Source organism: Cygnus atratus, chromosome 1 (genome assembly GCF_013377495.2).
Source record: "Cygnus atratus isolate AKBS03 ecotype Queensland, Australia chromosome 1, CAtr_DNAZoo_HiC_assembly, whole genome shotgun sequence".
NCBI lineage: Eukaryota > Metazoa > Chordata > Aves > Anseriformes > Anatidae > Cygnus > Cygnus atratus.
The window spans coordinates 197,376,225-197,388,254 of NC_066362.1; the positions used below are offsets into that span (position 1 = coordinate 197,376,225).

At 54.1% G+C, this 12,030-nt stretch overlaps 1 protein-coding gene across 1 annotated transcript; it reads right to left on the bottom strand.

Annotated features, from left to right (window-relative positions):
- Positions 1-420: 420 nt before the first annotated feature.
- On the bottom strand, positions 421-11,206 carry ENDOD1 (endonuclease domain containing 1). The gene is made up of 2 exons (XM_035542525.1): positions 9,793-11,206; positions 421-3,618 (listed from the first exon to the last, which is right to left on the bottom strand). Exons 1-2 carry the CDS (start codon positions 10,135-10,137, stop codon positions 2,485-2,487), a joined length of 1,479 nt encoding a protein of 492 aa, XP_035398418.1. The 5' UTR covers positions 10,138-11,206; the 3' UTR covers positions 421-2,484.
- Between the last annotated feature and the right edge of the window lie 824 nt (positions 11,207-12,030).

Genomic DNA, 12,030 nt, shown 5'->3' on the forward strand with positions numbered 1-12,030 from the left:
AGGTGCAGCCACTGAGGACCAGTCTCCCCCTTTTCTTCTGCTGCCGCAAGCCCCAGCCAACGTGGGCAGAGGGAGCCACTCGCCACGCAGATCCTGCCCCTGTTCCTGCACGTGGAAAACTCCTTTCCTGCTCCTGTCCTGTCCCACCTCATGCCAACCTGTCTGAGCACACACCTCCTTTGGCACATACAGAGCTGAATCTGTCGCCTGCAACCCCCAGCTCTTACCTACATACTCCGTAGCCTAACGAATGCGTTTTTGAAAAATGCAAAGGTGTTTTAAAAGTAGAAAAGGGCCATTAATATCAGATGTCAGACCTTAACAAAGAGCAACTATGCTGCTCTTACTTTCCTGATTAGCCAGAGCTCGCTGGGCTGCATTATCTTGTTTGCAACTGGGACAGAAATGTGATACCAGTCCTTCTTTGGAAAAGTAACTTTTATTTTGTTAAAGCCATACATTTCCTAGGACAGAGTAAAGCTCACAAGCCATAAATCATGCCCAGATAAGAATAATCTGAAGCAATAGTCTGTAGCAGGATGTTGCTTGTTCTGTAACAATTACTGGGTGTTTCAGGCAGATTTCCCACTGCCTGCTCAGACATGCAGCAGAGAAGAAAAACGACCTGTGCTGGTTAGGGTTCGTCACGGTTGAAATCTGAGCGTGTTCAGACCGTTTTAATACAGCCCCGCGTCTGCCCAAATCCTCCGGTGCTGCAGCCTCCTGGGTGGAAGGGGCTGCCCGCCCCGCAACCAGGCTGCAGCGCGGAGACGTGCCCGTGGGCTGGCCTGAACCTCGCTGGGCTGGGTGGCAATGGTGGTGGAGATGTGGCTACGCCGACGTCCCGGTGTGCTGGGCATCGCCCTCGCGCCAGGCACGGCTCGGGCAGGCCACAGGCCATGCATAAGGCACGAGAGGGGCACGTGGGGGGGGGCAGCTTGGGTTGCGTTTGCGTGTTAGATGCAGAGTCGGGTCTGGATGCAGAGTGGGTTGCTGCCTCTCTGCTGGGAGCTGCGGCCGTGCCCCTTGAATCCAAATCCCTCTAGTGACAGATTCAAGACAAAGGAGGGATTTGTCAAATATTGCTGACTTTACCTGATTAGACCCTGATCAGCACAAAAAAGTTGCCTTTCCTCATGAAGGAAGCCAGCGCTGCTTGCCGGGAGGCCACCTTTCCTCCTTAAAGCAATCCTTTCGTGGGGTGTTTGGAGGGGGCGATGACGAGTTGTCCTCTGCTCCCAGCCACCTTAGGGGGGGAGAAATCCTTCACTCAGAGGGCGGTGAGGCCCTGGCCCAGGCTGCCCAGAGAAGCTGTGGATGCCCCATCCCTGGAGGTGCTCAAGGCCAGGCTGGATGGGGCTTTGGGCAACAAGCTGCAAAACTCCCCCCATGCTCCCTGCTCATCGCCTGTCCCATGTTCCCCAGGTGCCTTTTGGTAGGGACATCACTGCTGCCACCGAGCCAGGCTGCTGAGAAATGCAGAGCCACTTTTCTTCTGTCCTGCAGAAAAGCACGGGAGGACCACTTTCTCCATCTGAGCTGGACTTTCACAACACGCCTAAGGAGGATAGCCACAACATTCCCAATTCCCCGCCTGGGCACAATCCTGCAGCACGGAGGTGTTGTTGTGTGTTGGATGAACTGATAGCCCTGAACAGAGGCAGGACAGGCTGGTCACTGACAGATGGGGTTGACTCAAAGCCAAAATCATGACCCACGAGGTTCTACCAGGCTTTGGAGCCCAGCGGCCAGGGCGAGGAATTGGGGCTGAGATCTTCAGTGGTCACCAGGGAGCGAGGAACAGCTCTGGGGAAGAGAGCTTGGTATGGCGAAGGGGAAATGTTTTCCCCCTGTAGGAAAGAACTAGAAGCTGGTGTTTCCTCACAGCAAGATCCGCATGGTTTCAGCTGCCTTGAAGGGCCAAGGCCCAGGAGCTACAAAGCACACCCAGCCAAATTCCTCCTCGGGCTCCACCGACAGGACCCAGAGAAGCGAGCAGTGCGACCAGCAGCAGGACCCAGCCCCCTTCCCTCCCCGCTGCCCAACCCCTAACCCCTGCACCCTGCTCTCCTTTTCCCTTCTGCAGGCTTCAGAAACTGAATTCCTCCCCAGACGAGAACCTCCACCCCACGGGATGTGCTTCTGCAGGGGCGCATAGGCCTCAGTGCTATCTCAGTGGGAAAGCAACAGCCTCGTGCCACGCTTAGAGAGCATCCCCCAGAGGAAGCAGCTTGGTATCTGCAAACCACAGAAACTTTGTGACCCGCACCGACAGGATCCGAATGCTTTAAAATAGACAGAGTTTGAGTTGCAGTGGTGGTGTCCCCTGACAAAGTTACCTCGGCCCTCCCTGTTACTCCCCGGTTGGTTCATTATTATTAACGTCACTACAATAAATACCAGAATGAAATTGACAGCATTTGGCCACGTATCTTAAAGCTCCTCTTTCACTTTATGTCTTTGCAGCCTTGATTTCTACCCCCGTCAGTCACCTGAGGAGCCTTTAGGGACAAACCGTTTGGCTATGTGGCTAGCCACGTAATAAAAGCCGTGCAGAAGAGTGGCTGTGGCATCAACGGCCAGCGAGAAGGTGCCACCGATCCCAGCGGCCAGGTCTTTGAGGACAGAGGGGATGGCACAGATGGAGTAGTACGGGAAAGCAGCGAGGTGGAGGACAAACCCCACGGGGATGCGCAGAATCCTGTAGGTGAGGAACGCCACGTCTTGAACGATTTCCAGAAAGCCCAGGAAGATGTTGGTGACAACCCTTCCCAAGTCGTAGGGGATGCCGATGAGCACCATGCTGATGGCTTTGAGGTAGGACACCACCCCGTTCCACAGGCTGTAGACTCCGTCCAGAACAGTGCTGCCAACCCGCTTGATAACAAGCCACAGGAAATAAAACGTATATTTCACCAGCTCCACAAACAGGTAGATGAGGAGTTCCAGAAGTTTGATGAAAGGGGTGGCAATGATGCCAACCACTTTTCTCACCAAGCCACTCTCCTTGGATTCCTGGTTTTCATTCGTTCCTACTTGTCCCCCGGACCGGATCTGACCGACAGCTTGCAGTATTGCTTCCACTTTCTCCTTGTTTTTGGTGTCTTCTCCACAGTTGCCCTTGAAGAGGTCAACCCCTGCTAGGAGCTGCTTCTCCAGCTCGCCCACCGTGAGGTCTGCCAAACTGTTTTCATCGCTGATTTTTTTCACCAGCCCTAGAGACCATCCCTCCGCAGCGTCACAGCACGCTGCCAGCCACAGCGCCTCGGGCACCGACACCTTGCCTTTGACCCGGACGCTGGAAGGAATCGCACCCGCAAGGAGATACAGATGGTCCTTCTTGGAACAGTGAGGGGCCAGGGCTTGCTCCACCACCCTCCCGATGTCTCTGTGCCAGGTTTTGCTCAGAGAGGGACTCAGGGGGACGGCGTTCGTGAGCGTGTAGGTGGCCATCTGGAAGTCTTCCTCGTTGAGCAGGCTGGGGTTCAGCAGCCCTCGCTCGTAACCAGAGCCCACGTAGTCTGAGGTCAGGGCTTGGTTGGCACCAAGGTTGGCCACCGCACCAACGAGATCAGCTTCGAGCACCATCTCGTGCTGGTCGTTGTCTGGGTCGTCTATCTGAAATGGCAAAGAGAAGAGTTAGTGCGTGCAAGCTGCCTTCCTAAAACAGTGTAAAATGAGCCTTGAAGTGTCTTTTCCATGAGGGCTGCTACTACGCGCTACGGATCACACCCTGAGATCCTTCCTCATTGTCCTTGCCGCTGCTCAGGGCAGCATACACTGCACTTCATTGTCCTGCCAAATGCATTTAGGCAGCCAGGGCTGGTCGCAGCTCTCCAGTCTGGCCTGCAGCACAGGGCAGCCTCCAGCATCTCACCAGCCACCCTCCACTAAGCCTCCAACTTGTGTTGTTTTTTTTTCTAGAAGAGATGTTTGGTATGGCTAAGGGAAAACCTGGAAGGGATTTTTAACAGATGGCTTGATTTAGAGCCACGTTCTCACCTCCTAAGGTGGTCACAGCTCCAAGCACTGCAGCACTTTTAATTCCAACAAGCCACCCAGAGTCCCAGAACTATCAAATCTAAGCAATGAAGGAAAAATTCCACGACATGTAGGACGCCTAGAGAAGGCATTTACCTCTCTGCACTCATAGAATAGGTCGGACACGGTGGCGGGTGACCTGAATTTCACTGCCTTGACCGCAGACGTGCCAGCGAGCTCAGGGCTTATCATTAGCAGTCTGAACCTCGTCTTTAATGACCTCCCAGCATCACATGGGCGAGGACACTGTCACCGCAGGCCCTCAGTGGAATCCGTGCTATGTGCCCGTGTCTGTCCTTCCCACCCGCCAGACCCCGAGGCGGTAACAACCCCTCCTGGCGCCTTGCACGCAGCTGGGCCAGGAGGTAACAAGTGGTGGGAGCAGGAGATTTTGGGCACCGTGGCGTGCTCAGGGCTTTCCCAGGTGGCCGCAGCTCTGCCTGCTCCTTAGTCACTCCTCTTGACACCGCAGCCTCTCCAAATTGCCATTTTCTTCCCCACATTAGAGGGTGAGCGTGCTGGTAGCAACTCAGGGGTGGCAGGCGGGCTCCGGCAGTCACCGCCTCGTGCTGTCTCTGTTTCTGCTCCCAACATTGTGCTGGCCCGATTAAGTTGTTCTCTTTGCTCCTGGCCTCTAGTCTGTTCACTGCACTACATAATACATATTTTGGAGACATATAGGGCAAAAAGTTCATATTCTACCTTGAATCACCCCCATCATCCTTCCTGGTCCCTTGGCTCTCCTGCAGCTGGACAGATGTCCACTACTTACGTCCTTTAAACTTACACGGCGCTGGCACCCTCTCGGTGCCACAGCTCCGGCATCACCTCCCCTGCACTCTGCGCTCAGTGTAGGCAGCCATCCCTCATCCTCGCTGTACAAACCGTGGTTTGGTCGCTTCTCGCACCAGGCAAGCCCCTGCAGGCTGGCCTCAGGGCCGCCTCTGCAGCAGGGCCGGTCACGGTGCCGACACAAGCCGTTTCACAGGGCTGCATTACCCCCGGCTGCCTGCTAGGAGGGTTCTTGCTTCGTTTTGAAACAGCCGATGCTTATTGCTTCGGGACTGGGAGGCTTCCTACGTGCGGATGCACAAGTCTTAGCTTTCTCTGAAGGCAGCACTTAAAAAGCCTTCTGCCTTACTCCGCACCCCTTGCTCAGGCACCACAAGCTCGCCCTAGAGCTTCTGGGCTGCAGCTGGGCAGACGTTTTGCTGCCTTGCACACCACAGGATCACAGGCCCTCCCTGCCACCCTCCCTGTCTCGATAAGATCACAGGGTTGTGCCCCCTTCTGAGCCTAACACCCTTTCAGGGTGGGAACTCTCGTCCCTTCTTGCTCCCATTGCAGTGCTGCAGCCCCTTTCCTGCTCAGGACCCTGCGGCCTTTTTGACAGCCTGAAGGGCATTTAGTCTGTCAAGAAGGGGACGACGAACCAAGGTGCTGTACCCCCAACATGGAGAGCTGAGACCGCTCAGCTCTGCCTCCTTGCAGGGAATCCCAGCCTGCAAGCAGCAGATGGCGTAGACTTGAATTTCTCTGGTGAGGAGCTGATGCATGCATTCCTGGAGGTGCCTATCAAGCAAATATGTGCCCGGTTACCTGTTCGGCTGCAGGGATTTGCACATACCACTGGGATTGTTTGGGCGCAGTTAGGAAAGAACACCAAAAATGTGGCTGTGTGCATGCGTACGGCTCTGACATCACCGCGCGCTGGTGCTTATAATAACTCACAGTGTGGTTTGTAATCACTCACGCATTGCTGAGTGCTTCGTGCCTCCTGTAACTCAGCCCCAAAGGCATGCCGGCTCCTGCGCTGTAGCTAACCTGCACGCAAGCTGCCTCTCCTCACTGCTCCAAAAAGCCTTTGGGTTGTGTCGCAGCAAGAGCCTAGCTGCGTCCATGGAGCCGGCCGCAATCCACCTGCTGAAATACCCTGCGAGAGCTCCGGGCAAGATCCAAGCAGACAGTAAACACCTCATTCCCAGGGGGATGTAAAAATAAATTATGCATCCAAGCACCTGTGCAGAATCGAGTCCAAGCACCTATCAATATTAAATGTGCCTCGTAAAGTGGGGGTTGCCATTTTGCAGAAGGGCGTGAACCTCATGCTGAGGGCTCTGTTGTAGGACGCTCATGGGTGGCTCCAGGAGCACCTGCTTCTCTGGATGGTCTGCCAAGGCTGAGAGGAAAGCTCAGATGTAGCTATGGCTGGGTGATGCAAATCCCACCTTGGTCCTCTGGCTGATGGAAATCGTCAATCAGATGGAAACACAAGGCGACTCACCCAGCCTGTCCTATTTTGGGAGAGGAAAAGCAACTCCTGTGTTCTCCATCTCTCTCAAGCCAAGACTCTGACCAAACTACAGGCTTTCAGATGACCAAAACATGACAAGGTGAAAGCCACCGTAGTGGCTTGCTCTTAACGCTAACAAGTCAGCAATAGAGCAGGTCTGGGGACCAAAGCCTGGGGGCTTCCCATCAGTGTCCTGCTCATCAGGACACTCCTGGCCTCTCATTTTTCAGCAGTCCTGGTTCCTGGATTAATTCACTGTTTCCAGCTGCCAATCAGCACTGGGTGTAGCTGACATTCCTCTTATTTCACATCCGATGACTACCTCGGTGCTACATTTGGCATTTGTTTCTGGTACACGCATTCCTGAGGAGGTAGGCATACAGGGAGCGAGACAGTGCCCTCACAACATAGATCACGATCTGTTATAAAAACAACAAAAAAAAAGCACATGACAACCCTGAGTCACTCACCAGCATGCAGAGAGCATTTTTATAGTGATTTCCTCCTGCTTGCTGTATCTCTGCGTGTGGGTGTGCATGCACACAGAAATAAGCGCATGCCACTGCACAGTTCAGCCTGTTTGTACCCGGCTATCCCTGTCTCAATGAGGAAGTTATGCAGAAAACAGACAGTGTAATCTTTCGGGGCCTTGCTGCAGAGCCCGTGTTGTGAAGAGTTCCCTTTAGGGACCAGCTGACCTTTCTTCATTACCTGGCTTAGCCTTGGTAGGAATGCACGTGATAAGTACAAAATCTGTTCTCCACTTTCCCCTCCTGCATCAGTGTTGACCTGAGCCTTGCTGCACACCTAAGGCACGGTCCCTCTGAGCCAGAAAGAACACAAGAGCCCTGTCCCACCAGCTGACGGCCTTGCCCCAGCCTTCCTTCCTCCCCCTCCAGCCTTTACCTGGGGGAGTCTGCAGCCCCATAAGGCATTCAGCATTGAGTTAGCAAGGGACAAGTTCTCCACTACACGCTGTTGATCAAAACCACCATGAAACTGGCTCCTGTGGGGGATTTGGGTAGGCAGGAGGGAGATGATCTTTGCTCTGTCCTCCCTCTTTCCCCAGTAAAGCCACCTGATGTGGCACAGGGGCTTTCAGACACAGGGCTCAGTGATGTCCCCATCCGCAGTGCAGCCTCCTGCAAGCTGCCCATACTGGGATCTTTCCTTAGCTTCACCATAGTCCAAGACCATATCTTGTTTCACTCGGTGAGGCTTCTTTCACCTGGAGCTCACTGTTACCCAGTACAGATCTACATCTTAATCAGGAGTCAGACAAGGGAAAATGTGGAGCATCCCTTCAAATGTGCGCCATGGTGTCAGTTAAAGGATGCATTTGTGTCAAAAAAGAACAAAACAAGCAAACAAATTACTCAGAAAACAACAGGAAGGAGGAAGGAGGGAGGTGAGAGAGTCCAGGAGATTTTTTTCTGTTTAGCACAGCTGAGAGCAGCTTGCTCCATGCAAGAAAAGTTCTCAAAGCTCTCAGCTATCTCACACTGTCACTGATCAGCACAGATGAGTGCCAGCTAGGAACATCCCACAGGGCTGTACTGGTGAGAAGCCACAGCAATTCAAGGTAGAATCACAGAATAGAACCACAGAATGGGTTGGCCTGGAAGGGACCTTAAAGCCCACCCAGCTCCACCCCCCTGCCATGGGCAGGGACAACACCTCCCACCAGACCAGGTTGCCCAAAGCCCCATCCAGCCTGGCCTTGGGCACCTCCAGGGATGGGGCATCCACAGCTTCTCTGGGCAGCCTGGGCCAGGGCCTCACCACCCTCTGAGGGAAGAATTTCCTCCTTATATCTAATCTAAATCTCCCCTCTTTTAGTTTAAAGCCATTCCCCCCTGTCCTATCACCACACCCCCTGACAAAGAGTCCCTCCCCAGCTTTCCTGTAGCCCCCTTTAGGTACTGGCAGGCCGCTGTAAGGTCTCCCCGGAGCCTTCTCTTCTCCAGGCTGAACAACCCCAACTCCCTCAGCCTGTCTTCATAGGACGTAGAGCTGAGAAAATTGTTTCTGGGGCTGAGGCAAGTTTTTGAGGCAAGAAACACAAGGTTTGGGGCTCAGGAGCATTAGCAGGGACAACCACAGGGTGGTCAAGGCGTGAGGGCCAGGTGAGCAGGACGAAGGGAGGTGCTGGAGAAGCGGGCAGGGAAGGTGCGGTGACAGGACTGCCAGCCGCTGGAAGGCTGCCCGAGCAGGTCAGTGAGTCAGGCCGTGAGGAGCCGGAGGAGGCATGGTGGCCAGAGGTGACAATGGCCCTCAAGGACGCCATCTTGGCCACCTTGCCTCGCCGTCCCCACTCTGACAGCAGTTGCTCACTCGGCTAGGTGCAGTTTGTGCTCTAAAAACTCCTCACCCTTCCTCATCTCCATAACAGCAGTCTGCTAAAATCTATCTTCTGTCTCCAAAGGGCAAGAGGACACCTCTCACAGGCATACGCATGGTGGAAGGAGAGCACACCAGCCTAGACCTGAGGTGAGTTTGAGGTGAGGACAGGGACACCAGCTCTCAGTCTCCCCTTCCCCTGACCTTCTGGTCCTGGTGTCTCATCACCCAAATGGGGGCCACCAACATGACAGCCACTCTCCTGGGACAAGGGGGGGGTCTCCCATCCTGCCTGCATACAGCGCCCACACCCCAGCACCCAGCTCAGCACCCTGCCCTCACCCTGCACCTGCCTCGGCTCTGAGCTCAGCTAGGGTGCTACAAAACAATCACTGCTAGAAATTTTGAAATGTAGGGAAAAAATAGTTAAGGAAGAGTTCAGGTGAGGCATACTTGTTCCCATAAGGCACCAGCAATTTTTTAAGGATTTCTTTTAAATATAACGGACTCATGGAGCTGCTTGAACACGGTGAATGCCAGGGGAGACAAACCCCACCGAGGCTGCAGCAACACTCGGGTTGCACCACACACCTGGCTGCGGGACACGGCACCTCCCTCCCCTGCCCAAATCTGCAGCCGAGGCACACTGTAACACTGCGAGTCAAGGTGGTGAGCCACAAGCACACACTTTGTCCGCGCCGTGAGGCTAAACAGCTCTTATCAGCACCGGGATCGGGCTGGCAGCAGAGCAAACTTCAGCTTGGCGCTGAGATGTTTAACCCCGTCACCCACCGGCAGTGCCACCCGGCCAGCGAGGCAGGGCAGAGGGACATCTAGTGCAGGGGTGGCTTTCCTTGCCCCCGCGCTGCGTTTCACACCCAAAAGCCTCACAGCTCTCCTGACAAGCTCCGTGGGACCAGGAACTGTTTGTTTCTTCAGTTCCAAGCACTAAAATATCTAAGTTCTGCTCATGGGAAATTAATATCCAAAGGGGGGGGTCACAAATATCCATGGAGCTCCGGGATCTTTTGTTAAAATCCTCCCCCCTGCTAACAGCTTCACACCAGGAAATGTGCCCAGAAAACATTTTATTTACAGCGAAGGAAACACTGACTTACCTGTGGCTCGACCAGCCAGCTCTCCTCCTCGTTTTGGGCTGCTTTTGTGTATTTAAAAGCTGAATAAAGAGGGATTTTGTCCTTGGTACTGTAGAGAGTTGCAAAGCGCGGCTCCCTGTTGTACTGCTGACAGATTTTCACGTGGAAGGGCTCAGTGAATCCTTCTGGTGGGACTTGTCCGGGGAAAAACACGTTACACTCAGCAAAACCAGCCTCGTCCTCTCCAACGACTCTGCCCTGGGAAAAGCCGGGGAAAACTGAGATGCAAAGCCAAAATAAAATTGACGTCTTCATGGTCCACTCCGTGGAGCTGTCTGTTTGCGCTGGATACGGCGAAGGACCCATGCTCTGTGTCCATGCAGCGGCGGAGCCAGAAAGGGTCTGGAATTGGGGTGTAGCGTGCGAGGGAAATGAAATCTGAAACCCGTGGGTCCCTGCGGGGAGCGAGCGCTTCTGCAGGCAGCAGCCGCACCGCCGAATGCCAGCGATGCCTCACCGACACCCGCTGCGGGCACCGCAGTCCCGAGGAGGTGATGCCGGCCAACCCAAAATCATCGGGGCTAATAGGGAGGAGGAGGAGGAAAGCCCTCGGCGGTGCCGGTCGGAAGCTGAGCAGCACCAGCGGGGTGTGGTGTCTGCATTGCAGCACAGTCCCCGGGAGGAATTTTGGCTGACGCAGCCAGAAGTCTTCCTGGGGCTGCCAGGGGGGATGCTGCAAAGTCGGATCCACCGCCCAGAAGAAGGTGTGGGCTGCTCTGCCCAGCCACGAGCCTGGCCGAGGGAGTGGGAGGAAGGGAGAGGAGAGGAAAGAGGGAGGCAGCAGGTTACTAATGCTGCTGGGAACGCACTTTGCCCCTTCTTGGGGTGTCTATCGTCGCTATTGCTGCCAGCACTGTGCTACACAGGAGCCTGGGAATGGCACTCTCCTGGAGCTGGATGGGGCATCCGAAATCCTCCTGCAGAGCAGCATCAGCACACCTTGGCAGAACCTCCCCTGGGGGAGGCAGAAAGGCAGAGACCCTTGGATCACACGCCCCAGTCACAGCCATCTCTGGATGCCTGACCAAACATAGAACTGACAAAAAAAAAAATCTGTCTAAAGGGAATGAAAACACTGCTCACGTTTATGATCAGCAGAGCTATCACCTGCCATATACTGGACTTCTTCTGGGCAAAAGGCTGTATTACTTCGGTGACTGGGAAAATTAATGCTCTCACAATAGTGGGGATGGAAAGAAGGCTGCACAGCATTTCCTCAGGGTCAAGAAAATGTGCAGTTTCCCACCCTAGTAGTTAAATATGATCAGATGTATTGCCGACAGCACCTTAAAAATACGAGGTGCTGAAAGCTCACAGGTTGTTTTCAGACAAAGCTGTCTCATATCATTACAGCGATTTCCAAGCAACAGCCCCCACGTTCAATCAGCTCTCAGCTGCAAATGAGGCTATATTGCAAATATAGCCCATATTGTATGTGACGCAACGGGACGGAGGGTTGCTAAAGCTCCTGCCCAAGGTCAGAGAAGGAGCCTGTAAAAGTGCTAAAAATAATCCGGGCTCTAAGACTCTCATTCCTGCACTGGGGGATGACTTGAGTAGCACAGCGAGGAAATACGTCAGTGCCATTTTTTGTGATGTTATCAGCTGGGGGAGACAGAGGCGGGCTGGACAGGCTGGGGAATGGCAGGAAATGGAGTAAGTGGCTTGTTTGGTTTGCAGGCAGATGCCTGGTCACCCAGCCCTGGCAGAAAGAGTTAGTCATGTGCAGGAAAGATGATGGGAATGAAAACACAGACGCAGCCCAGCCAGAACACAGCAGCTCCAAAGGGCAGGCTGAACATTTCATTTTCCCAAATGTAAAAAAAAGCTCCTGGGAAATTGAAAACTGAAGCTAAACCTGAACTATTTGATGTTTATCTGACCTCAGGCTTGCAATTATCAGCAGAAGAAAATATTTTCACACACGCGGTAAGCCCGGTGAAAGTGAGACAATGCTTTTAAATATCCCACTCCAGGACTGCTCTGCATTATCCCAAGCTAGGCACGGTCCCAAGGCAGTGGAAAGCAGCTTGAGGTGTCTCGAGACGGGCATGACAGCAAGCAGCACGCCGAGCAGATGGATGACTCCCACCAGCAAACAGGGACATCCTGCCTCTCTCCTGGACCTGCACATCTGCCTTCTGCCTCCAAGGGCACCTCAACCTCACCGGGATGCACAGCCCCAAACTGCCTTCCTAG